This window comes from Mchenga conophoros, linkage group LG14 (assembly GCF_057382185.1).
Source record: "Mchenga conophoros isolate Kocher_MC1m ecotype Shallow Benthic linkage group LG14, M_conophoros_male_GT1.1, whole genome shotgun sequence".
Lineage (NCBI taxonomy): Eukaryota > Metazoa > Chordata > Actinopteri > Cichliformes > Cichlidae > Mchenga > Mchenga conophoros.
Genome location: NC_140539.1, coordinates 5,660,353 through 5,687,254, shown reverse-complemented (window position 1 = coordinate 5,687,254; position 26,902 = coordinate 5,660,353). Strand labels below are relative to the sequence as shown.

Here is a 26,902-nt window from a genome sequence, read left to right as displayed (position 1 = left end):
CTACATAGATGAGGAGATGACACATGACAAACACGAAAAGACTCATAAACATGGAGACATAGGTGAAATATAAACTAAAACTCAGCTAAATCCTAACTAATAATGACAACACAAGAACTTAACATGTTTCCAATATAACATAAGCAGGGCTCTAGACTAACTTTTTGCACTGGTGCGCCTAACTTTTTTTTCTTAGGTGCACCAGCACAAAAGTTAGGTGCACCCAAATCTTTCAACCGCATCACTTAACATCACAGTTTTACATGTGCACTCTTTTGAGGGGAAAGTTGCTGCCCATACAGACAATATTAATTTGCAAATGATTAACTAACAATCTTGTCAACACAAAGTTCTTTATTTGGAGCACCTTTCTACAAGAAAGATAAGTTACTGAAAAAAGTGCTTGTGCTTAAAGTGCACTTTTTGGCAATATTGTAGGGAATAATAAACTTAATCATCATCTCGGCCTCCTCTGATGACCTGTTTACTGCTGCCTGCCGCTTAAAGGAAGTAGGGAGAGGGGTAGGGATGGGTATCGAAAACCGGTTCTTGTTGAGAACCGGTTCCCACTGTTTCAATTCCTTGGAATTGTTTGACATTTTTGCAAACGATTCCCTTATCGATTCCAGTCGCCCCGAATGACGTCACCACGTTGCGGAGCGTCATTTACCTGGCAGGAAACACGGCGCGTAAGCGGCTCAAACGCTCAAAAGTTTACGAGAACGGATGACAACAGGGCAACTTGCAATACTTGCAAAGTAGATACTTAATTTAAGGGAGGAAACACTACGAATATGCAAAAGCATTTGCTCACAAAACACGTGATCACCTTAAATGAATGTCATGTTTTTAATTCCGCTCCGGACTCGTGAATCTCAACCCAGCAGCAGCGGTAACGTTTGCACATCCTCTCCCGTTAATGCGGCAGGTAAATAATCAACTAACAGTGCATATTATATTAGCGCAATCTGCCTTATTACTAAACCTGCCATTACTGTGCATTTAGGTGACCATGATAAGAGAGACACACAGAGTCTGGCTCAGATGCTGGCAGTTCTCGCTGCAGTCTACCGGTAGCGTCTCTTTTCAGGCCAGGATAGACGAATGTCACCAAGCAGTGACTAAGTTTGTGGTAAAAGCCTTGAACCAGTGTTGCCAACTCCTCAGTAAGGAAAATCGCTATTGGTTGTCCTAGAAGTCGCTAGAAGTCGCTAAATGACGTCATTGCCTAATTTGCATAATTGGTCATGCTAATCTAATTGTAACCTACCGTATTTTCACGACCATAAGGCGCACTGTGCTAAAAGGCGCAGTCTCAGTTATGTGTGCCCTTACTGTATTTAACACACACATAAGGCGCACTGGACCATAGGGCGCATACAAGTACCGTATGCGTATTTAACAATAAAGCGGGAGCAAACCTGAATACGGTACCTTACTCACATTTCTATTGCCGGTAATCGTCATCATCAACAACACACAAGCATACAAGTGTGCATATTTAAAAATAAAGCAGGAGCAAAACAAAGTTTGGTACTCACATTTTTATCATCAATCAAACCCATCGAAGTCCTCATCCTCTGTGTCTGAATTGAACAGCTGCGCTAAATCTCCATCAAACATGCCAGGTTCACTGTCTTCACTGTCAGAGTCACTTTCCGTGCCGTGCGGCTCCTCGGAAACGATGCCGGCTTTTGCGAAAGCTCGAACAACAGTGCCAGCAGACATGTTAGCCCAAGCATCTACAATCCATTGGCAAATTGTGGCGTAACTCGCCCGGCGCTGCCTTCCACTCTTAGTGAAACTGCGTGGAAAAAACCACCTGGTCTCCTTACATACACCTCCCTCAGCCAGTCTTTCATCATTTCCTCATCCATCCAGCCCTTTTCATTTGCCTTAATGATGATTTCTGCTGGAAACTTCTCTTTAGGCAAAGTCTTTCGCTTAAAAATCACCATAGGCGGCAGTTTCTGTCCATTAGCATGGCAGCCAAGCACAACAGTAAAAGAAGACTTTTCGTGCCCCGTTGTGCGTATCGCTACCGTGCTGGTCCCCTTCTTCTCCACAGTGTGACTCACCGGGATGTCAAAAGTGAGCGGGACCTCGTCCATGTTTGTGATGTGGCTGGGCTGGATGTTTTTGTCGCCGATGTGTTTGCTGCAGTAGGAGCGGAAGATGGCCAGCTTTTCCTTATAATCCGCTGGAAGTTGCTGCGCTACCGTAGTCCTGGTCCGGATGGAAAAATGGCACCGTTTCATAAAACGAAAGCACCAAGACGGACCTCCTTGGAAATGTTCAATGTTCATCTCTTCAGCTAGTGAAACTGCTTTTAGCCGAATGGTGACCGTCGAAACGCTTCTCCCGCTCGCTCTTTGCTCGATGATCCACCGCTCGAGTCTTTCCTCCAACTCGGGCCACCTCGCCTTATGTCCGCGGAAACTCAGCTGCGTTTTCTTGACCTGCCGGAGCTTGTTTTCCAGCTTCCTCCATTTGCGAACCATCGATTCGTTAATCTTAAATTCTCTCGCCGCTGCTCGATTTCCATGTTCCTCCGCGTAGCTGATGGCCTTCAGTTTAAACTGTGCTTCGTAAGCGTGTCTCTTTGCCATTTTCAGGGTTGTTAAAACAACGATGTCCTGCATAACGCACATACCTGTTCTTTTATACAAGTATGTGCGATTGTCCCGGTATATACGATCAACGCCCACACTTCACCCTTTAACGTTCTCATGGTGTTCTCTACTACGTCCTCCTTACAACACATAGGGCGCGCCGCACTTTTTGAAGAAAATCTAAGACTTTTAAGTGCGCCTTATGGTCGTGAAAATACGGTATGTTGTTGGAGAGAGAAATAACATCGTGGAAGAGACATAAAGTGAGTAAAAAACGTCCTAAATGCATATAGAGTTTATTTAGAACTACAAATTAAATTTATTTTAGCAATTATTGTTTTTTTTTTAATGTCACAATTCCAACCCTGCTCCTTTACCCGGGCTTGGACCGGCAAAAGTGACCTGAAATAGGCACTCTGGTGGAGTTACTTTGTGTGTGTGTTTATAAGTAGTTTTAAACCTTGTGATCCACAAAACAGCATACGAGTAAAAGAAGAACTGACTGCGTTACAGCACCCACTGCTTGTTGAGAGTAAAAGCGATACGCGCTTTCACGTCTTTTTTTAGCGACTTTTTTTCTAAAAAAAAGTCGCTAAGGGGTCTGAAAACTCGCTAAATATAGCGACAAAGTCGCTAAGTTGGCAACACTGGCTTGAACCCATTTGCCACAGCAGATGCCCCCAATTTTAGGTAAGTGAATGTGTTTAATTGTAGGCAGGGACATTACTGGATATTCTTGTGTAATTGCTACTGAATAATTTATGTTATGCTTTGTTATTGATACAGAAGAATATTTATTTTATTATTTTACATTTACAATTTTTTTTCCTGGGGACCCTGTGACACTCCATTGAAGAGCCGTAGGCTGGATCTCTTAAGATCTCACTGTTGGGTTTGTAAGGCCATGTTACTCCTAAATTTCTATCTTGTTCAAAGAGAAGATATAAAAATATTCTGCAGTAGAACAAAAACGTAACAAAACCATGAATCAACATAAGAACATTACCCGATGCTGCAGAAGTGAAGCAGAGTAATGTTACAGAGACTTTATTAGAGACATGGCTAAGCGTTTTGTAATTTGGCATCACTGTAAAATGTTTATATTTCTTCAGTATTGAACAGCAGAAATGAGGCTTTAGCGACCGACAGCGCTGTACACAATGGTAGACTGGTGTGTAATAAGCAAATGAATAATGCAGAAAACAGAGATTTAAGATGGGGAAACTGTTCTTGAAGTGCATTTTGGTCTGAGAGGGACAAAACCTGTAGCTCAAAATCTGTGTGCTGTCGACTCACTGATGCGTCAGGTCCACACTTTGTGTTTACATTTATCTGGAATCTGTTTACTTTCTCTCATTTACTGTTTTAGCTGTTTGGTGGTTGTTGAAATAGGTTGGTGACCTCCTGGCATTACTGGCAAAATGCATTTATATTTAACAATTGATTCAGGATTTAATGAATCAATATTGCGTTATTCAAGCTAAAATCAGTTTTAACCCTCTCAAGGCAGGCGTTGCCGATTTGCAACAGTTAAAAACTAACAACCTAATTACTCCACATACATATTTTATGAGGTTTTTTTTTTTACTCAGAAGTACCACTGCAGGACTTGGTTGTGCATTAGCAACAAAAAGTTTAATTTGAGCCTGAGAGGGTTAATCGGAATATCGATTATTGAAACCCACCCTACTACTCACCTCTATCTATCCGTCTGGACTATCAAACGCACATACATGTAGGCCAACGGGAATATCTGGACCACAGCCAATTAAAGAGGTCCCACCCCTGACTATCTCTGATTGGTTTAGACCACGATTTGGGCATAATGTATGTTTGTTTGTTGTTGAGCACACGGACTTTCAGACTTGCGGGCACTTTTTAAAAAAATTCCTTTTACTCAAACGGCTGGTCGCACTGGTGCAACCTAGGATTTTTTTTTAGTTGCACCATTGAGAAATTAGGTCACATTTGCAACTCAATTGGTCACACTGTAGAGCCCTGATAAGAAATCAAAAGTACAAAATAAACTCAAAATGCTGGGTCACAAACCCAGCCCCCTGAAATGTTATCCGCTTAAGCCTAATCTAAAAAGTGGAGACGATGTCTGTCTTTCAAATTCAAACTGGGAACTGGTTCTACTGAAGAGGGCCTTGAAAGCTGAAGGCTATGCCACACATTCAAACTGCTACAGCACAGTTCTTTTAATTTCAGTGGTAGCAAAATATTCTGAACTGCTCTTTGAGCATTTTTGGAGGAATAGGATTTAGTAATAAATTGAAAAAAATTGCTTAAGTTGTTGAATGTAGAAAGGTCGATATGAGAGAAAACCTTAAGTAAATTTCAGCAGTTATGAAATTTGCGCCACTTTATGACACGTGTGCGATGGATTTGAATATTCATCAAGTCATTACTAGGTAAAGCTTAAGGACTGCTTGGCTTAATGGGGCTCTAACTCTTTGTCAGGCTGGCTAAAGTGCTGTTACTGTAATTCAAAAAATTAAACATTATCTAAATATGATCACTCAAAAATAGTGTTTTTAGGGAGTACTGTTAAATGTCCATTTCCTAAGACATATATCAGGACAGTTCCAGAGTTTGTTAAAATAGAATGCGATCATTTACGATCCGGGATTAATATTACTGACTTACCCAACTTGACACTGGAGACGCTTGGATAAGTGCAAATTCTATTTTATTCACACACTTTGGCTGAAAATAACACAGCTTAAAACTCACTGCTCCTCTGCTCTGTTTTCATACATCCAGCTCAGTACTCTCCTTCTCCCAACATGCTACTGTTTTTAGAGACAGCAGAGGCATGATTAAATATCTACCCACAGCTGCGTCAAGCAGACTCCCCTACCAGTGCCTCTGAACCCACTGCACCACCCCTCCACTGCGGTTGAGCCTTATATATTGATGTTAAAATAACCCACTATATAACTTTTTTTCTGAACTGAGGACTAGATCAGATAAAAAGTCAGGGGAGAAGTAAAACTGAACACGCTGACATCACACATGGACATGAACCTTCAAAGTAAAAAAGGAAATAACTGTCATGAAATGCTGTGTGGCAGGCAGGAGATGAGGACTCAAAGTGCAGGACTCAGACTCAGGGGATGAACTCAAAATCACAGCTTTATTTGCTGGTCACAGAAAAACGAGCATACAAAGTAAACTAAGCTAAACTGGGAAACAATGAGCTAAAACTCACAGGGAGATCCACACAGCATGAGGGACGACGCGACACAGACTCAGAGAAACACAGGGTTTAAATACACTGGGAAGCAACGAGGGGAATGAGACACAGAAGGAGAGCACAGCTGGGGGAAATAAGAACTGACAAGACAAGGAAGCGTAAACTGAACACATTCACATAAGACACGGACCTTCAATGTAAAACAGGAAGTATGACACAGAGACGCGAACTAGACTAGGGGAGACAGAGCAACTAAGAACACAGACAACACCAACAACAAAGAGACACAGAGGGCAGCTACTAAATACTCAGAGAACTAAACAGAATACAAGAAAACCAAACTAAGACACTACACTAAAGAATAAGCTGGGACAACAAAGAGAACTAAGAACATAATACAAAAAACTCAGAGGCACAAGAAACTCAAAACACTGGGTCACAGACCCAGGACCGTGACAATAACAACACAAAGACGCAGACAAGACTCTAAACTACGCCTGCAGGAAAAACGAGGACACCAAAACAAAACCTAAGAACTAAACCCTTAACTAAACTGAAACATAGAATTCTAATAATAGTCAAGGAAGAACAAGAATCAGAATATAATACAAAATACAAAATCAAACCAAAACATGACAACTCAAAATACTGGGTCAAACTGACCCAGAACCGTGACACATCAAGTATTTCGAGATGTACAGCTCTGCAACACATACAAGTGAAGAGAAGACCATACTTCTTCAGTTCCTTTCTTGCATCCTTCACATAGAACAGTCCAAAGCAATCCATGCCACAATATGTGAATGGAGGGGTAATTTCCATTCTGTCCTCTGGCAAATCTGCCATTTTTGGATCTTGTGTGTTCCTTCTATACTTCCTGCATGTGACACACTTAAAGATATGTGAGGCAACTGCACTGCTGCATCCAATGACCCATATCCCATTAGATCGCAATTCATTTACAGTCATACCTCTTCCTTGATGCTGTACTTTCTCATGATAATGCTTGATCAATAAAGAAGACACGTGACTTGTTTTTGGCAGAATGGCAGGATGTTTAACACGTGGATGAAGATCACTTTTTGTTAAGCGGCCGCCTAATCTCAGCACACCCTGCTCATCCAAAAATTGACTTAATTTGCATAGCTAGTTTGCTTTGTCTTTGGATTTTACGTCCTTGCATTGCTGTAAATTCTTGATTTCACTGCTGAATGCTTCTCTTTGGACCAATCTGATTATGAAAAGTTCAGCTTGTTGTCTTTCCTCAACACTTGTACTTCCATTGAGTTTGGGACCAAGACCCTTGACTTGCTTAGCATGACGTTTAAGACAAGCAATAGCCTTAACAGCTCTTTTCCAGTCAGAAAACTTAGTCAGGCGGTCCAACAATGTTCTATTTAACCTTGCACCTGGTGTTGAACATCTGAGCCCTTCGAAGTTCTGGATCATTGTCACTAACCTCTCCCACCTGAGCATCTCTGGTGGGTAGCTCCTTTTCCCACAGAAAGTCTGGGCCAGTGAACCAATTTGAAGCAACGAGCTGATCTGCCGATAACCCTCCCGAAGCATGGTCCGCCGGATTGTCTTCGGATTGCACATGATACCATTGGTTGAGTTGAGTGTTTCTTGACAGTTACTCTGAACTGAAAGTCATCAGAGGATACGCACCATTGCACACCCAGTGCTCTTTCTAGGAGCGGCTCCCCTAAATCTATGTCCAGCTCTTTGACAATGTCAGCACACTGTTCCTTTGGTATTGACTCCAATACCTTCTTGCTGTTGGGAATGAACTTGTGTAGTCTAAGCTTGCCTGCACTGCAGAACTCTCTCGCTTCCTTAATCAGCTCGATTGCCTCAGCATCAGACCTTACACTCACCAGTCCATCATCAACATAAAAATTTCTTCAGATGAAGTTGACAGTGCTTTGGCTAAATCGATCCTGACCTTCTGTGGCTAGATGTTTAAGTCCAAAATTGGCACAGCCAGGTGAGGAAGCTGCTCTAAACAAATGGACTTTCATCCAAAAAACTGATGGCAGAGACTCGAGATCACCATTCTCCCACCATAAGAACCTCAAGTAGTCTTGGTCTTCAGACTTTACATGGAATTGATGGAACATTCATTCCACATCACACATAACAGCGACTGGGCCCTTTCGAAATCTACAAAGAACTCCCACCAAGGTGTTTGTGAGCTCTGGCCCTGTAAGAAGGTGGTCATTCAATGATATATCTTGAAATCTTGCCGAGCAATCGAAGACCACTCGCAGTTTCTCTGGCTTTTGAGGGTGGTATACACCATGGTGGGGAATACAGTGGGGCAAAAAAAAGTATTTAGTCAGCCACCGATTGTGCAAGTTCCCCCACCTAAAATGATGACAGAGGTCAGTAATTTGCACCAGAGGTACACTTCAACTGTGAGAGACAGAATGTGAAAAAAAAAATCCATGAATCCACATGGTAGGATTTGTAAAGAATTTATTCGTAAATCAGGGTGGAAAATAAGTATTTGGTCAATAACAAAAATACAACTCAATACTTTGTAACATAACCTTTGTTGGCAATAACAGAGGTCAAACGTTTACTATAGGTCTTTACCAGGTTTGCACACACAGTAGCTGGTATTTTGGCCCATTCCTCCATGCAGATCTTCTCGAGAGCAGTGATGTTTTGGGGCTGTCGCCGAGCAACACGGACTTTCAACTCCCGCCACAGATTTTCTATGGGGTTGAGGTCTGGAGACTGGCTAGGCCACTCCAGGACTTTCAAATGCTTCTTACGGAGCCACTCCTTTGTTGCCCGGGCGGTGTGTTTTGGATCATTGTCATGTTGGAAGACCCAGCCTCGTTTCATCTTCAAAGTTCTCACTGATGGAAGGAGGTTTTGGCTCAAAATCTCACGATACATGGCCCCATTCATTCTGTCCTTAACACGGATCAGTCGTCCTGTCCCCTTGGCAGAAAAACAGCCCCATAGCATGATGTTTCCACTCCCATGCTTCACAGTAGGTACGGTGTTCTTGGGATGCAACTCAGTATTCTTCTTCCTCCAAACACGACGAGTTGAGTTTATACCAAAGAGTTCTACTTTGGTTTCATCTGACCACATGACATTCTCCCAATCCTCTGCTGTATCATCCATGTGCTCTCTGGCAAACTTCAGACGGGCCTGGACATGCACTGGCTTCAGCAGCGGAACACGTCTGGCACTGCGGGATTTGATTCCCTGCAGTTGTAGTGTGTTACTGATGGTGACCTTTGTTACTTTGGTCCCAGCTCTCTGCAGGTCATTCACCAGGTCCCCCCGTGTGGTTCTGGGATCTTTGCTCACCATTCTCATTATCATTTTGACCTTGATCTCACCTTGGGTCAACACACCTGAACCACATGATTAGTTCGTTACCAGGCCTCTGGAGAACTGCAGGAGCTAATTTAGCCATTTAAATCAACTGTGTTGGTTGAAGGACATATCTAAAACCTGCAGGGACACCGGCCCTCGAGGCCTGGAGTTGCCCACCCCTGCTCTAGCTGATACTGCGTGGCTTTTTGGTTCCATCTGTTGCTTAACCAGTCAGGCAACTTGGCTGTCAGTTTTTGATTTTCAATGCCATCATCAAGAATACGCAGACTCTCATTGTGAGCCATGGCACATTCACAACTGTGTAAAAAGTCCACAAATTTCCTTACGTCAGCGCTCTCTCTTCACGCTGTTTTTGGCCAGTCATGTAATTTGTCTCGGCAGGCTTTTGGCAATCATAAAAGGCTGGCTGTATCGCTCATTGAGCAGTTCCCATGCAGCATCATATGCAGTATCTGAACCAATCAGAAAATAACCGTCTAATGCCTCTCTAGCCACTCCTCCAACAGATTTCTGAAGGAAGAATATTTTCTCTGAGCTTGGAATGTTTTTCTTTTCAATTAGAGCTTGGAAGGATGACTTCCAATGATTAAACTTGAGTGGATCACCACTAAAAACTGTGGGCTCTGGAATAGGTAGCCTATTTGCTGATATAATAATAATGGATTGGATTTATATAGCGCTTTTCAAGGCACCCAAAGCGCTTTACAATACCATTATTCATTCACTCTCACATTCATACACTGGTGGAGGCAAGCTACAGTTGTAGCCACAGCTGCCCTGGGGCAGACTGACAGAAGCGAGGCTGCCATATCGCACCATCGGCCCCTCTGGCCAACACCAGTACGCAAGTAGGGTAAAGTGTCTTGCCCAAGGACAGAACGACCAGGACAGAGAGCCCGGGGATCGACCTGATTGAGTCAGTCAGGCTATACAGACCTATAGGATAAATACTGTTTATAAATACATTCATATTATGATCATTCTCACTGTACTTTATGTATATATTAAAAGGAAAATCTTTGTGTATTTTAATGTATATAGTAACCCATGTGTCCATAGTATAGCATTTTCCGTTTTTTTTAATTTCCAGGCTATTTTTCTTATTTATTTTTTATTGTTTTCTAATGCATCTCTAATTCACCTTTTCTTGTTGTCCCTTGCGCTGCTGTAACAAGTGAATTTCCCCAGTGTGGGATTAAATAAAGTCTATGTCTAACATAAATACAGAGACATGGAAACATGGATTGTATTACTCTGATGGATGTATCAGAGCAACTTGGGGTTGTCCTCTTGCCCAAGGATTTTTGGCATGCAGACTGGGGCTAACATTGAGCCACCAATCTTCGGATTATTAAATGACCTTCTCTACCTGCTGAACTACAAAATGGAAATGATTCACTGAAATTTCTATTCTTGTTTAAAATAGAACTAGCCAGTTGTACAGCTACAGTGTAAAACAGCTTTGGCATTACTTGAATAGGTGGCATTTCTTTTTTTGATACTTTTGTAGTAAGCTCTTGCTCTTGTTCTTTTTGTCTTTTCCCCTATTAGGCGTGATCTACACCACTGATATGTTGGACCGAGAGAGCAAGGACTCCTATTGGCTAACAGTTTATGCCACCGACCACGGTGTGGTTCCTCAGTTCACCAGTATTGACGTATTTATCCAGGTGGAGGATGTTAATGACAACGCCCCGTTGACTTCTGAACCTCTGTACCGAACCTCAGTGCCTGAGAATTCTCCACGTGATGTTTCTGTAATCCAGATCGAGGCTCAAGATCCTGATGCCACACTCTCCACTACTGCTGAGAGGCTCAACTACCGCATTATTAGTGGAAACCCACAGAATTTCTTCACCGTCAATACCCGCACTGGTGAGAAAGCATGTGTGCATCTTTCATCAAAAAGGTAGTGCTATATGTTAACATAAGCAAATTTAATTAGAAACCAGGAGTTGTAATTATAGGTTTAGGTTATAGGTTATTTTTTTCACTAATGAATTATCTTTCTTTTGTCTGCTGTGCATAACAAGTAGCAGTAACACTTACAGCTTGGTAATAAAGTGATAATAGCAGGGTAACAAGGCAGAAACAAGAACCTAATAATATGGTAATTTCTAAGTTATTACCACTAAATTACAAAGCAGTAACCAATTACTGCGACAAAATGTTTCTCCCACTCAAAACGCTATGTCCAGATGAACAGAATCAACCTTTAGGGATTTACTTAGCTTGATAATTGAGCATGCATCAAGACATCCAAGTAATTTAATCCTAACAACAACGGTTACAATTGAGTAGAAGTATACTGAAATTCATGTAATTGGATAATAGACCCCCAAAACTGGGGGTAATAATGTGGAAATAAAAACATCCCCATGAGGCAAAACCAATTAGTAGTAGGTCTCTCAAAGTCCACCATCATCTCCACTGTCTTGAGCAGGGTGAGCTCCAGGTATGACATGTTCAGTTTTTTCTTAAGGAAGTACAGGAGAATGTCTATGGTTTAAAATATGTAATTGGCTTCAACAATTGAAATTACAAGTTTACAGCGCTGGACCTCGGTGTGAAATCAGCCACCTGCCTCACATGAAGGATGACCTTCAGATTGGGCTATACAGTTTTACAATAACAAGTATTATTATGACTACTTCCGGAAGCGGCATGGCGGTCCCTCTGTCTCCCTGTGAATCTTCTCCTCTCTCCGTTCACATCTGACCTCGCCCGTATCTGCTCCTTTCCTGGAATAAAACAGAGAAGACGCCTCCCTGCCTATACTTGATTATTAATATTATCCTACTAATTCTATTTATCTATTCTATTTATTCTATTCTGTCTAAGTTTGGGACATTCTGTTCGGACTCCCTTGGCTCAGAAAATATCATCCTGACTGTTAACCAGTTATGTGTAAGCATGTTCTGGACCAGACAGTGGATTCATGGATGTACCTGTCATCCATGAACTTAAAGAGTTTCACAGATTATTCTCCTGAGGAGCATCCATTAGTGTAGAGGGAGAAGAGCAGTGAGGAAAAAACATACCCCTGGGGGAGGCCGGTGCTGATGGTCTTAGTGGGATGTGATGCTTTTTCAGTGCTCACCTGCTGCTTGCTTGTAGTCATTTAATCCTTTGGTGGACTTCTTTGAGATCAAGATGACAGTGGAGCATTTGAAGCAGGAGGGGACTTCACACAGCTCCAGAGATCTCTTAAAGATGGAGGCCAGTTGGTTGGCACAGACTTTCAGATAGGAGGGAAACACACCATCAGGTCCTGGAGCTTTTCTAGTCTTCTGTCTCTGGAAGAGCAGACACACATCGTCCTCAAGGATCTTTAATGCAGGTCGGGGGTCAGAGGGGAGGGGGATGAGGGCTGCAAGTAGTTTTTTTTGTGTAGGCATTAGGTGAGGGTGAGCCGGTGGGAGGTATGAATGATTGTCTTTCAAATCTGCAGTAGAAGGTGTTAAGGTTGTTAGCCATTCGGCTTCTCTTCAGGGTGCTGGGATGCACTCCTGTAGCTGGGGATGTGCTGCAGGCCTCTGAAAACTGGTGTAGGGTTGCTGGCTAAGAAGTTGTTTTTAAGCTTCTCCCTTCAGTTCCTTTTACCCTGATCTTCTTGCTCAGCTCATTTCTGGCCTACTTGTACAGGGCCCAGCCCCTGCTGCTGTAGGTCTCCTCCTTGGTCCTTCTTGGCGCAGCTTCTTCAGAATTGGAGTGAACCATGGTTTGTTATTATTGCATTTGCAAAAGGTCTTAGTCTGCCCACACAAGTCTGCACAAAAACTTATGTATGATGTCAGTATGTTCATTCAAATCGGAAGTTGCAGCTTCAAAAACACTCCAGTCTGTGCAGTCAAGGCAGGATTGTAATTTGTCCCAAGTGCTTGGTCCACTTCTTCATAGTTTTAAGTTAAGTTCTTCATAGTTTTTAAAATAATTAAAAGTATTAGTCATTGTATTGCCATGTAGATATATCATAGACAGATCACTGAAAAATATAGCCATTACAGACGTAGTAATGCTAATGAGAGGAAAGACCAAAGCATAAGCCAAAACAAGTCAAAGCTGGCCGACAGTTTGAATTGACTGATCTAGCCTTCGTTCAAGTCCGCCCTTACTTCCATGTTTTTCCGGTCGCCAGCACCACGGTGTGAAAACTTTAAAATGGACCCAGAAATGTCGCTCCATTTTTTGTACATTTTTAGTTCTCTTGGAGCTAGAAAAACTTTGTCATCGCCGGCATGTTTTGTACCTTAAGCTCATCAGAGACAATCATATGCAGGTAAAATAATTTCCTTTAATCTACACGCATTTAGGAATTACTAGTTTCATGGATAATTTCAGTGCCTGAATGATTGTGCACATTTACTGTTTCATATAAAATGTGTAAACTAAATCTCTTTGAAACTTATAGAAGAACTTTTTCTATTTCTATTTATTTTCTATTATTCATTTGATCCTGTAACTTATTTGTGTGCATAGATAGGCTGTAAAAATGTCACAAAGCTGAAAACATTGTTATTTTTGAGTTCACAAAAAAGCTTAGTTACACAGATAAAGTGTATAAAATTTAAGTCTTTTCACAACTTATTTGTATATTTTACTTAAGCTTAATAATCAGAATAATGCTTTAATCTCTTCAAATGAATGAAATCATACCTTTCTACAAAAACTGTTTATGTTGTTCTCCACCTTTTCCTTAACCAGACCAGACCCTTGTCCTTGTACTGTAGGATTAACCTGAGTGTCCCAGTCCTGGACCGTTTTTTTAACCAGGAGGATCCCAGTCCTGATTTTTGTTGATGTATTATAAATATTCTTGTTTTATTGTTTTTGTTATTTACTTCAAACATATCACCAAAAGGTTAATTCGGAAAAATCAAAATTGACTCTAAAAGTGTATTCCTCTCCCGCATTACCTCCGTCTTCGTCCGCGATTGTTATAAGAAAAATCCTCCTGTGTGACCCGCAATGAATCATGGGATATGGTAGGCTACCAAGGATACACGCAACTCAACCTTCAAATCTGGGGAAAAGTAGGACGCATTTGTTGCCACATTTGGAGGACTTTTCAAATTTGGAAAGCTTTCGTCGCGTCACTGTGACATAATTGCCCAAAATTGTGGCCTACAAATGCTACCCCTGAATTTGGACACAGCATATGACTATATTAGAGAGTTGTTTTGATACAGAAGGAATCAGGGCTAGAAGATAACCCAGGTATCATAATGTAGGCATGAAGGAGACCTGTCTTCTGCTATAATTTGTTTTGACGATCCACATAAGCCTGGAATACCACCAGGCATACCACCCTTTAGAGTTGACCCAAAATGTATAAAGTGACGTTAACGGCATAACTGCATTAACGTGGCAAATCTCAGCACTAATTTTTAAGTTATCTCCAGTGAATTATCAGCAAACAGATTTCACATTTCCTAAATTCTTGTTTGATAGTTTAATTGTTGTCTACTGTTTATTTCTCAGGTCTGATCACCACAACCTCCAGGAAACTGGATCGTGAACAACAAACAGAGCATATTTTAGAGGTAAGGAAAGATTTGTAGCTTTAGAGATGAATGAAAAATGTTCAGCACCTGCAAGGTGCAAGGCTCCAAGGTGGTTGGTGCCAGTTAGGGTGGTAACCCCCAAAGCAGATGGTGGACAGGGAGCCATCAGGCTGAAAAAAAGTGTCCGTCGGACTTGATTAGCCTGCAGGAATTCAAAATCAGCCAATGGGTGCCAGCAGGCCAAGTGGAACACAGCTTGAGCAGTGGCTGAAGCAAAAATTTGGTTTTGGGAAGAGTTTAGTGAGGCCATGGAACAAGACCGTCAGACTGCCTAGAAGTTAGTGCCAATTTCAACTGAGGCGATGAAAGGCTCTAAGAGTTGTAGAGTTTTCTTAATTGACATGTCTCTACAATGTCACATGAAAATCTCTGTTGATACACTCAGGGTACGTACGGGTGCTTGAAATCCTTGAAAATGCTTGAATTTTAATGTTGTCTTTTCAAGGTTTGAAAAGTGCTTGAATTTCAGATGTGGTGCTTAAAAGTGCTTGAAAGTGTAACTGTATTTCATTCACAATAAATAGCTATCTGATTGAATAATTTTCTTATCAGGTAGAGAAATAAAATGAGTCGCAAAATGTAGAGGCAAAATTTCCCCGCCTGGGCTGCCTTGCCCCTCTGTCTGTTTCAATATATGACCCCGCCCCTCCCTCGGACAGTCGGGGATGAGTGCGCTAACATACCTGTAGGTTGCTGTTTTAATGAGTGTTTGATGGAAAACAACAATGGCGGAGTTTGCGCTCTCCAGTCGCATGATAGGTGAGTGCTAGTAAATAATTTTCCAGCACGTGTACGTTACACATGCTATTTAAAAAAAAAAAAATATGATTATTATTTTGCTAACTATCAAACTCTCTGGAGAAATGATTGATGCACTGAGTGTGATGCCTTATGGCAGCGCTATTATGGAATATGCTGTGAACTTTGCTAACATTACTTAGCAGTGATATGAGTTAATTTACTCAAGTGAAAGCTTTAAACAACGGTAAAAACGGCATTTTCTAAGGAGAGCGCTAGCAAACACGCTTTGCTTGTGAGTGTGTCAGTTCTACTAGTGAATGTGACAGATGCTGCAAAAAAGCCACCAAAAGCAGATTGAAGTGTAAACCCTGAGTGACACAGCTGCTGTCAGAACCTGCAGGTTTATCCCTGTGCTGTTCTCATCTGTGTTATAGTGGACACAAACTATTTTTTGGAGTTCCATAAGTAGTTTTTGTGCCTTCTTATTTGACGCAGAACACCTGATTTTTCTGTAAATAGTTTGAAATGGTTATATAAAAAACGTCTGAGCCTTGGCTGCATTTTTAGGTAAATAGTACCATATAACTTTGTTGTTTGCAAAACTTGTGCATATTTTTAAAAATGTACAATTTCTATTTGGTAAATGGCCTGTATTTGTATAGCGCTTTTCTAGTCCCTAAGGACCCCAAAGCGCTTTACACAACCTGTCATCCACCCATTCACACACACATTCACACACTGGTGATGGCAAGCTACAATGTAGCCACAGCCACCCTGGGGCGCACTGACAGAGGCGAGGCTGCCGGACACTGGCGCCACCGGGCCCTCTGACCACCACCAGTAGGCAACGGGTGAAGTGTCTTGCCCAAGGACACAACGACCGAGACTGTCCAAGCCGGGGCTCGAACCGGCAACCTTCCGATTACAAGGCGAACTCCCAACTCTTGAGCCACGATCGCCCCATTTGCATTTCAAGTCATGAAAATGATTCGTTAAACATGCTTGTGGTTTTTACAGGCAAAAATATCACTTTCTACTTGTATTTTAAATTTTGTCTGAATTTAGATAAATTGTGCTGATACAGTATGTCAAAATGAGAAAATAACAGATTGGCAAGATAAAAGTTTTTAAAGGTGAAATATAGAGGCCAAATCAAAAGTAGTCAAAAACAGCCAATTATATCCTGGACCCCAGGTTTTTGGAGTATTTGAAATAATGGTAATATGACTGATCCATATGGTCACAAAGAATAGCCTCTTGTTTCTGTGCTACCAAAGTTCCCCGGCTTTCATTCAAAATGTGTTTATCGTCAGTACCGACACATTAAACTACTTAAACATTATGAATGTCTTCAAGCTCACACCGAGGCCTGTGGGGCACTATCAGCCACTGAGACAGTACACACATTTATATGTGCATTTGTATATGAATATTTCATACTGTAAGGCTGCCTGTTTATTTAAGGGAGATGAACAAAATACATTGGAATTGTACATAATAATATCACAGATGATAAATTCAATAGATTTTAAGTAGATACTTGTGCATTCTTAAAGTCTTATATGTTGAATTGAACTATGTGATCTGTTCAAAGCCTCCCAGTCAGTGCTGCTCTCCATGCCTGTCTGACTGTACATGATGTTTAAAGGTGACGTTTAGGACTTCAACAATAATACAGACAGCAATGTAGTTAGCAATAGAACAGTTTTATTGGGAATTAACTTAAAACAAACATCTGTCTCCTATTTTTTGTCACACAGGAAGGAAGCATCAATTTCTGACGAGAAGACTTATTTATTTCTTTTTTTTGTGGGGGGGGGGGGGTTCAACAGGAGAAGAATATCTCTAACAAGTTGATTTGTTCACATTGTCACATCTTAATTTTTAAGTGAAATGTGCATTTTGAGTTTATACATTATGTATATAAGGCGACGTTTCCTTTTGCAGTATTTTTGTGTGGTTTGTTTTTCTATTTCTTAACAAAAGGTGAGCAAAGGTGTTTAAGTTCACCTAGGATGATTTGTCCTAATTTTCACATGGTCTTACTGAGGGGATGCAAATTGAAACATGCATTCTTTCTTTTGGGGGGGGGCATGTGCTGGAAAAGCTTGAAAAGGGACCTTGAAAGTGCTTTAAAAGTGCTTGAATTTGACCCTAAAAAAGGCGTATGAACCCTGTACACTATATTGGCAGACCGGTTTGGTGGTTCCCATCTTTAAGGAAGAGGACCGGCGAGTGTGCTCCAACTATGGCGAGGTCACACTCCTCAGTCTTCCCAGGAAAGCCTTACCAGGGGCTGGAAAGGATAGTCCGTCTGTTAGTTGAACCTTGGATACAGGAGGAAAAATGTGTTTTTTGTCCTGGTTACAGAACACTGGACCAGCTTTTTACCAGCTTGAGGATATCTGAGGGTGTGTGGGAGCTTGCCCAACCAGTCTACCTGTGTTTTGTGGACTTGGAGAAGGCTTTCTACCTCAGAACATTATTTGGGAGGTGCCTGTGGAGTATGGAGTCTCTGGCCTGTTGCTGTGGGGCATTCGGATCTTATTTAACCAAGAGCTAGATTTGCATTGATGGCAATAAGTCAGACTTGTTTCCAGTGGGTGTTGGACTCCAGCTTGCACTGAAGTGGTTCATAGCTGAGTGTGACGCGGTGGGAATGAGAATAAGCACCTCTAAGTCTGAGGCCAAGGTCTTTAGCTGGAAAAGGGTAGAGTGCCCACTCCAGGTAAGGGATGAGTTGCTGCCCCAAGTGGAGGAATTTAAGTATCTCGGGGTCTTGTTTACAAGTGAGGGGAGAGGGGAGCAGGAAATCAACAAACTGATTGAGGCTGTGGCTGGAGTGATGCAGATGCTATACTGGTCTGTAGTGGTAAAGAGAGAGCTGAAAGTACGAGGGCAATCCCAAAAGTAAGAGCCCCAATTTTTTTAGAAATACAAAAAACTGTTTATTTCCCATAATATTTACATAATTTTAAAGCTTGAAGACTTATCTATTTGTCTACATAATCGCCATTTCAGTTGATGAATTTTTGTAGAGGCTGTGGCAGTTTTACAATGCCCATGTCATGCCTGCTCACTGCTGCAGAATTGCCTTCTGAACAAATGTTCTTTCAACTTTGGGAACAGATGGTAGTCACTGGGTGCGAAGTCCGAACTGTAGGGTGGGTGGGTGATGAAGTTTTGCAGGAGAGCGACAGTTTGACGGGTGACCTGTGGACACACGGTGTCGTAGAGAATCCTTGGACTGTAGGAGAAAGCCAGAGTACCTGGAGAGAACTCACGCAAATGCAGGGAGAACATCCAAACTCCACACTGAATGACACCGGGCTGATGGTGGAATTGACACCAAAGGGAGGACCTTCTTATTGTGAGGCAACTAATCTCTGTGCGACCGTGCTGCCACAAATTGCATTATCGTTATATTAAAAAAAATTAACAACTTTAAAACCTGTAATTTAAAAGCTTGATTGATGTTAGAACAATTCAGCCTGTATTTTGGGACTATCCTCTGCTGTAAGGCAAGAGCTCATATGAAGGACATGTAATGCATCTGACAGAACCCGCTGGGCCTGTCTGATTACCGACTGGTTGTAAATGCAGGGGTGGGAAAGATCTTCAGTCCTCCCAGTCACCTTCATGGCAGACCGCACCAGACACAACAGATTAGATTTTGCATGCACAGAGCAATTGCCATACCATGACAGGGCTCTAGACCAAATTTTGACGGACACACCGTCAGGGCTCACCGATTCTGATGTGTTTACGCAGTGTTTACGTCTTTTTGCGTTGATTCTGAGCTGGAGGTTTTGTCTCTCTCCAACCAAAATTCACCGAGCGAGCAGCAAAAGAAGCAGCAAACTACGCTTCATATTTGATAAATGTCGTAATGGAATCACTGCTGTTTTGCCTCCACCACGATAAAAATCACACTTCATGCACAGCTCTCTCTCTCTCTGTACTTCAAGAACAGTTTCCCGTCTCAAATCTCTGTTTTCTGCATTATTCATTCGCTTATTACCCACCAGTCTACCGTGCGCCTAACTTTTTAAAGTTAGGCGTACCGGTGCGCCCATGGCAAAAAGTTAGTCTAGAGCCCTGCATGATAATATGCCACACCCTATGATGCTTTCCAGTACAGCCTGATAGAACTGAAACATTATTTTCTGATTATGTCAAGTGAAGTCAATTTTTTTTCTCTTTTTCAAACACCTTTAGTCTGTGTTAAAAACAAACAAACTAACAAACAAACAAAAAACAAAACGAGAACACATTGTGGTCATTGCAACTGAAGAGATAATCAAGTTGAATCCCAAGATAAATTTAGGATTTGATATGATTGATTTCTTCATTATGGATAAACAGTGGGTTGTGGTCTCCTACTGCTTGGGGGTCCAGCACCATCTCCTTAATAGACTCGATGGTTATCTTCACTTTGTGATGTTACGTCCAGTAAGGGTATCAGAATTAGACTATTGAATTGTATGTGCTTTCTTTCACTGACATCCAGTTGTTGACTATTAGCCTATTTCAAAATGTATTGCATTGAGTTAAAATACAAATACAAATACCTTTGTTTGAGGACAATTTTCCCTAACTGGAGCTCCTTAAATTTTAATTGAAATGCTACCCATAATAATGAGTGTGCCTTGGTTTGAGTAATGCTTTGTCCTGTAGTCCATATCAGCTCTTTGGTCTGCAATACCAGATTATTCACTGAGCACTATCCTGATAGCTACTGTGTCTCATCTATTAATGCTGACTGATATTCTCCTGAGATAAGCCCAAGAACAGTTGTGTCATCAGCAAATTTAATAATGCTAGATAAATGTGAAGGTGTACAGTGTACAAAGGAGAGCACAACCTCTAAGAACTCCAGTCTTCAATGTAATGGAAGGAAGGAAGTATGGGGGGCAGGCGAGGAAGGTGGAGGAAATTTGACATATTGAGTCAAAAAGTCCTTGATGCAGGTGTGGATGGTTGGGACAAAGCCAGTGTGTTTTCTGACTAAAATATTTGGGATGATGGTAATAAAGACAGTTCTAAAGTCAACAAAGAGCATCCTCTAGTTCTGTCAGTGGTCCAAATGGCTGAAAATGGAGTTGCTATGGCGATAACATCTTCAGTAGACTGTTTAGCGCTATTTCTGTTCTGCTAGATCGCACCTGCTCTGCGTAGTCACCTGCACAAAGTGCAGTATAGTGAGTCAGGATGTTTGATTAGAAGCCAAGAACAAAATATTTGGGTTGTTCTTTTTAAATACTTCAAACTATGTAATAGTGACTGCATATCAGATATTTTGTCCCAACAATGCTTTATCTATCCAACCTCTTCTAAATTTCACTCTGGCAGTCACTTAATTTTAAAACTAACTATTGGTCTCAATAAGCTGCACTTTCTAATTGTGAGGGACCAAGCAGCCAAGGCATAGAGGACACAGGCAAAAAAAAAAATGTCTTCAAAAAGGGTTTTCTTTATTTTAACCCTCAAAAAGTTCAAAAATGACAAAATTCAAAAACATAATTAGAAGGCCCATAAAAGAGGTCAACCGAATATAACTCTACAAAAAGTAATTTCCAGAAACTTAAACAAAGTGGACACAACTTAACTCACAAACTGACCTAATTACAAAGACACATGAAAGTAGCTTTTATAGTGGTTTGACCAAACCATTTTCACACAATAGGGGGGAAAACCAAAACACTTTAATATTAACTAAGCACAGAATAACCTAACTAAACCTAAAATAACCCTGTTCCTGATAACCACATGGTCTGTCCTGCTGAGCAGGCATTTTGTTCTCAGAGTCCTCAGCCACACCTTTTTCCCAGACCAGGAAACAGCCACCACCCAAAACCAGGTAACTCAAAGAAAGAGAAACATAATTAATATAACAAAACATTTTTAGAAAAACCACACAATGCTACTATGTGCGCGCCTGATAATATCAGTTAGGTTTAACCAAATGATTAATGAATTATATTAATGAAGAAAACTGCAAAACAAACAAATAAAGTGAACAAATGGACTAATTTACTAATTAATGTTTGGGGGACAATCTCTACTAGAACAGCATGGTTGCTTATGTGTCATGAAAGATCAAGTTTGTGATTAGGAACACTGTATATATTTTTGAACAAGCCTTTCTGCCCATACAGGTGTTGGTGTCAGATGGTGGCCCTAATCCCAAGCAAAGTACTGTTTGGGTGATAGTTCAAGTCCTGGATGAAAACGACAACAAGCCCATATTTCCTGAGAAGGTGTATCAAGTCAAACTTCCAGAGAGGGAGCGTAGAAAGAAGGGAGAACCAATCTATCGGGTGTTTGCCTATGACCGCGATGATGGGCCAAACTGTGACCTCTCCTACAGCATTGTGGATGGCAATGAGGATGGGAAGTTCTTCATCGACCCCAAGACAGCAGTGGTATCTTCACGCAAGGCCTTCAGTGCAGGGAGCTACGACATCCTGACTGTATGAATTTTTTAAAAATTTGTTAAACATGTCTGCTCTGTGAGTTCAAGAACATTTAAGTTGTATTTTCTAAACTCCAAATCATAAATTAATCGCTTAATCTTTGTTGTGAAGGACTTGTTTGAGGCAGGTCTGTCCATTTCTACAATCAGGAGAACATATTCTCTGAATCTAGGGAATGTGTGTAAAAGATTCATTGTGTATTTACTTTTGTTTTTCTTGATGATCTTGATTTTAGGAAATGCTCTTTAAAAATATTTCTTCATCATTAAGGTTGCCTGAACAGCACTCAAAATAACAGAGTTTGGTGCTTATTTAATTGATGCACACTGATTTTAGTTTTGTTATCTGGCTTCTGACAAAAGAATAGCATTCTTCAAAAATGCTGATTGAAGAATGGGATGCCATCTCACAGCAGTGTGTGACCAAGCTGGTGACCAGCATGAGAATAAGGTGCCAGGCTCTTGTGGCTGTGTGTGGTTTTTCCACATGCTACTGAGTCCCCATTTAATCTAATAAAGAATGCCAAACAAGAGTCAATAACAGAATAAGCTGTTTGGAAGTTTTTCAAGGGCACAACCCATTTACTCAACTCTGCTCCTAAACCCACAAATGCATTTTCCTTACAAATGTGGCAAGGTTTCCGATGCCTGTTTATTGTGACCATGGCAAGAAGTGTTGTTACAACAAAGAAATAATCAACCAGCATACCAAAACAAATAAGGAAATCTAAGTTTTCAACTTGTGGAAGGTCTGTATTTGATGCCAGCTAAAAACCGAAAACACAGCAAACACGTTAACGTTTAAAGTGATGAATACTGTGGACTTCAAGAATGGCGTGATATAGTTGTGGGGTATATTGTATCATAGCATATGGAAATATTTTAGTCTGCAAAAGACCCTTTGCCTTTCTTTTCCTCTATGTTCAGATCAAAGCAACAGACAATGGACGTCCTCAGAAATCCTCCACAGCGCGACTGCACATTGAGTGGATCCGCCGACCGCCAGCTCTCACTCTACCGCTGATTTTTGATGAACCATTCTACAATTTCACTGTGATGGAGAATGACAGGGTGGCTGAGATTGTGGGTGTGGTATCTATGCAGCAGAGCTCCACCCCTTTGTGGTTTGACATCACAGGTAAAATGCCCCTGTAATGGAGTATGCTTCGTAAACCACTTGAGGGTTTTGTTGTGTAAGGAAGGGTGTGCTCAGGTTTGATGCATGTTGTGTTGGTATAAATTAGGTACAGCTCAGACACAGTGGTCTGCATGGTATGTTCTCCCCATCCCAGTTACCATAGTGACAGCTTCTCAGATCCCAGTTCAAGTAATCTGTTGGTAGTCTAATATGGATTAAAATCAGGATGAAACTTAAATTAGATACATTTGTTTATTTTTCTCTCTTTGTTTTAAAAAAAAAGGATTGTTTCATTGAAGTATTCACAGCTATATTTACTAAGCAGGGCAATTTAATATTATGCTGCTATCACAAAACAAATGTCAACTAGAGGGGAGTGATCAACTAAAACTGTGTTAATTAATAAACATAGTTTAGCCAAGTTCATTGCAGTAACAACCCACATTGTATCAGAAGCAGCACAAATTACCAGATCAAAAACAATTAGACTTTAGAGAGTGAGTAATGTATTTAAAACAAACAAACAAAAAAAGACCGTATTTGTACTCTGACAGGTCTCTAGCTGTGATGTATTGTTGGCTCCAATCAGCCCAAAATATATAGATAAATGCGACAGGGGACGACAGACATTCCCACAATACACTTTTTGTCTTTCTAGTCAGTGTACATTAACCTGGAGATACCTTCTGACTTGTGCTTCTGGCTCTCCTTAGCTCTGCCTCTCTTTGTATTTTTTCTCTGTTTTCTGTCCATGTCACTCTCACTTCAAACACATTTTTCTCACTTCATTTGTGTGTAATGATGGTTTCTCATAATCTGAAACTTGAAAAAATGTGTTTTAGTTATTTAGGAAACAATATGAAGAAGGTAAACATTTTATTTAATTTTTTTTTTAAAAAGGAAAAAAAGGATAAAACATAGAATATTTAGCATTACAGCAGCACAGGTAAGTCAACTGAAAGACCATGTAGTGTGTGTGATCATGGGTATATGTGATCATCACTTGTAAATTTGGCAAAAGACACAGACCAGGAATCCCAGCTGATGATGCAATAAAAAACAACTGCACTTTCATGTTATTTCCAATGTACAGGGTGAGCCATTTATATGGATACACTGTAATAAAATGGGAATGGTTGGTGATATTAAAGTCCTGTTTGTGGCACATTAGTATATGTGAGGGGGCAAACTCCTCAAGATGGGTGGTGACCATGGTGGCCATTTAGAAGTCGGCCATCTTGGATACAACTTTTGTTTTTTCAATAGGAAGAGAGCCATGTGACACATCAAACATAAGTTTGATGTGTCACATTACCAATAATGGTAATGTCACAAGAAAAACAATGGTGTGCTTGGTTTCAACATAACTTTATTCTTTCATGAGTTATTTATAAGTTTCTCTTTGTTCACAGCCATTGACATGTTGAAGAGGTTAACACGTGAGGAGCGGATCGAAATTGTGTTGATATCTGGTGAACGCAGTAACCGGGTCATTGCAGCAGATTTCAGAGCAAACTGTCACTAATGAAACATCAGTGGCTGTCCTAGCTTCATTCAGCAAGAGCCTACAGTGTAACACTCGCCGCATGTCACTGGAGAGTGGCATTAATCAAACATCCCTTCGGCAGATATTAGCTACTCACAAATGGCACCCTTACAAACTCCAGCTACTGCAGCATCTCAACGAGGATGACCCAGATCGGTGCAAAGAATTTGCAGAATGGGCAAAACAAAAATTGGAACAGGGCCCTCAGTTCACGCAGAAGATTTTGTTCAGTGATGAGGCAAACTTTTATGTGAATGGTGAAGTTAACAAACAAAACCACCGCTATTGGTCTGACACTAACCCACATTGGATGGATCCCTCCAAGACTGTTGGAACAACAAAAGTGATGGTTTGGTGTGGTATATGGGGTACAACGATAGTGGGTCCATTCTTCATCAATAAACTCAATGAATTTTTCCAGCAAGAAAAACTCACATTATGGGTGCCAGGTCCGAGCATTCCTAGATGAACAGTTTCCTGGAAAGTGGATTGGTCGTTATGGGCCAGTTGAATGGCCCCCAGGGTCTCCCGATCTGACCCCCTTAGACTTTTATCTTTGGGGTCATCTGAAGACAAATGTCTATGGTGTGAAGATACGAGATGTGCAGCACCTGAAACTACGGATACTGGATGCCTGTGCTGGCATTTCTCCTGCGGTGTTGCTATCAGTGTGTGAAGAGTGGGAGAAGAGGGTTGCATTGACAATCCAACACAATGGGCAGCACATTGAACACATTTTATAAGTGGTCAGAAACTTGTAAATAACTCATGAAAGAATAAAGTTATGTTGAAAACAAGCACGCCATTGTTTTTCTTGTGACATTAGCAATTTGTGTCACATGGCCCTCTTCCTATTGAAAAAAGCAAAAGTTGTATCCAAGATGGCTGACTTCTAAATGGCCACCATGGTCACCACCCATCTTGAGGAGTTTGCCCCTCACATATACTAATGTGCCACAAACAGGACTTTAATATCACCAACCATTCCCATTTTATTACAGTGTATCCATATAAATGGCCCACCCTGTACATTATTTTAACTTCAATAACTTCAAGCAAAAAAGCATTTTCTGATGGATAAACTACACGCATAAAATATAAAATTTTGCCCCAAGTGATCATCCAGTAAACCTTTCAGCCTTTCTAAATACATGTTAATATCAGAATGGGTTAAAAACCTTACAATTTGCTCTGTAACCTTTTTCAGACTGATAGATGTCAATAGCTTTGTTTCTCAACTGTTTCTTCAGATAGTGGTATGATGTGTTGCTACTTGAGACCTTAACGTACATCACTTTGTTGGACAGGTTCTTTTTCATTTCTGTGCTTGATTCATCAGTAATCAGACCTGAGTGTGTCTAATGAAACTAAACTCAGTGTGGCACAGGAATGACGGACCTGACCACATAGTTTGCTCTTTTTAGCACTTTTTATTCAGTTGCTGCTTTTCGGCTACACCCCACACAACAACCACAACCTCAGGTCCCAGCAAGTCTTTTGCAGGGGAGGCATGATGAACTGATGGAGCTCCGGTGTGTCAGCCTCCCCTGCAGCCATACCATAACACCATGCCCCGCCACACTGGTTAATGATAGTTAATTCATGATTTAACAAGGGAGGCAATTACTTTTGCACACAGAGCTAGGTAGGTTTGGGTGCCATATAATGTCATTATGGATTAATAAAGTATTCTAATTCTGATGGCCCGTAATAAATGCAATCATCATTTAGTGACAAATATGCAAAAGAATAAGGAATCAGGATAAAGGCAAATACTTTTGCACAGCACTGTATAAACCCAGATAGTTCTTCTCCTTTCTTTTGTCCTTCCCCTGGAGGCTCTCTGACCTTTCTGTCTCACCTCATCTTTCCTGTCTCTTCTCAATGCTTCATGCCCATAAGGTCCCAGGTCTTTCCGTGAGATGTTCTATATTCTGCAGAGCACTTGTGGCAGGAACTGTTCCTCAGAAGGTATCTCCCTTCCACTACTGCTATTTTCTGCCTTCTCAGCACCCTATTTTCATTATTTTTCTGTCATTCTTTATTTTACTGTTTTTGCACTAATGATGCACCCCTCTGCTTGTTATCTGTGCTTGTGGTGCCTGTGCTATAACTGATTAGTTGGATGTGGCTGGTTTTTCGAATGTGCGCATGTGTGTATGTGTCTCTCTCTGTGTATGTGTGAGGCAGAGAGAGAGAGATGGATGGACTGTTGTAGCCAAGATTAGTTGAAGGGATGCAGGTTTAGTAAAACAATACAAAAAGGG

General features: G+C 41.1%; 1 protein-coding gene across 8 annotated transcripts in view; it reads left to right on the top strand.

Annotated features, from left to right (window-relative positions):
- The window catches only part of fat3a (FAT atypical cadherin 3a), a 176,872-nt gene that overhangs the window by 60,540 nt on the left and 89,430 nt on the right, over positions 1 to 26,902 (top strand). For 5 of the 8 annotated variants that reach the window (XM_085244876.1, XM_085244877.1, XM_085244879.1 and 2 more), the window contains exons 3-7: positions 10,723 to 11,046; positions 14,653 to 14,714; positions 21,635 to 21,949; positions 22,879 to 23,089; positions 26,538 to 26,606. In XM_085244876.1, coding sequence (XP_085101002.1) covers positions 10,723 to 11,046; positions 14,653 to 14,714; positions 21,635 to 21,949; positions 22,879 to 23,089; positions 26,538 to 26,606 — 981 coding nt within the window. The remainder of the gene's footprint in view (positions 1 to 10,722; positions 11,047 to 14,652; positions 14,715 to 21,634; positions 21,950 to 22,878; positions 23,090 to 26,537; positions 26,607 to 26,902) is intronic. The other 3 variants (XM_085244880.1, XM_085244875.1, XM_085244878.1) reach the window with 2 other exon arrangements.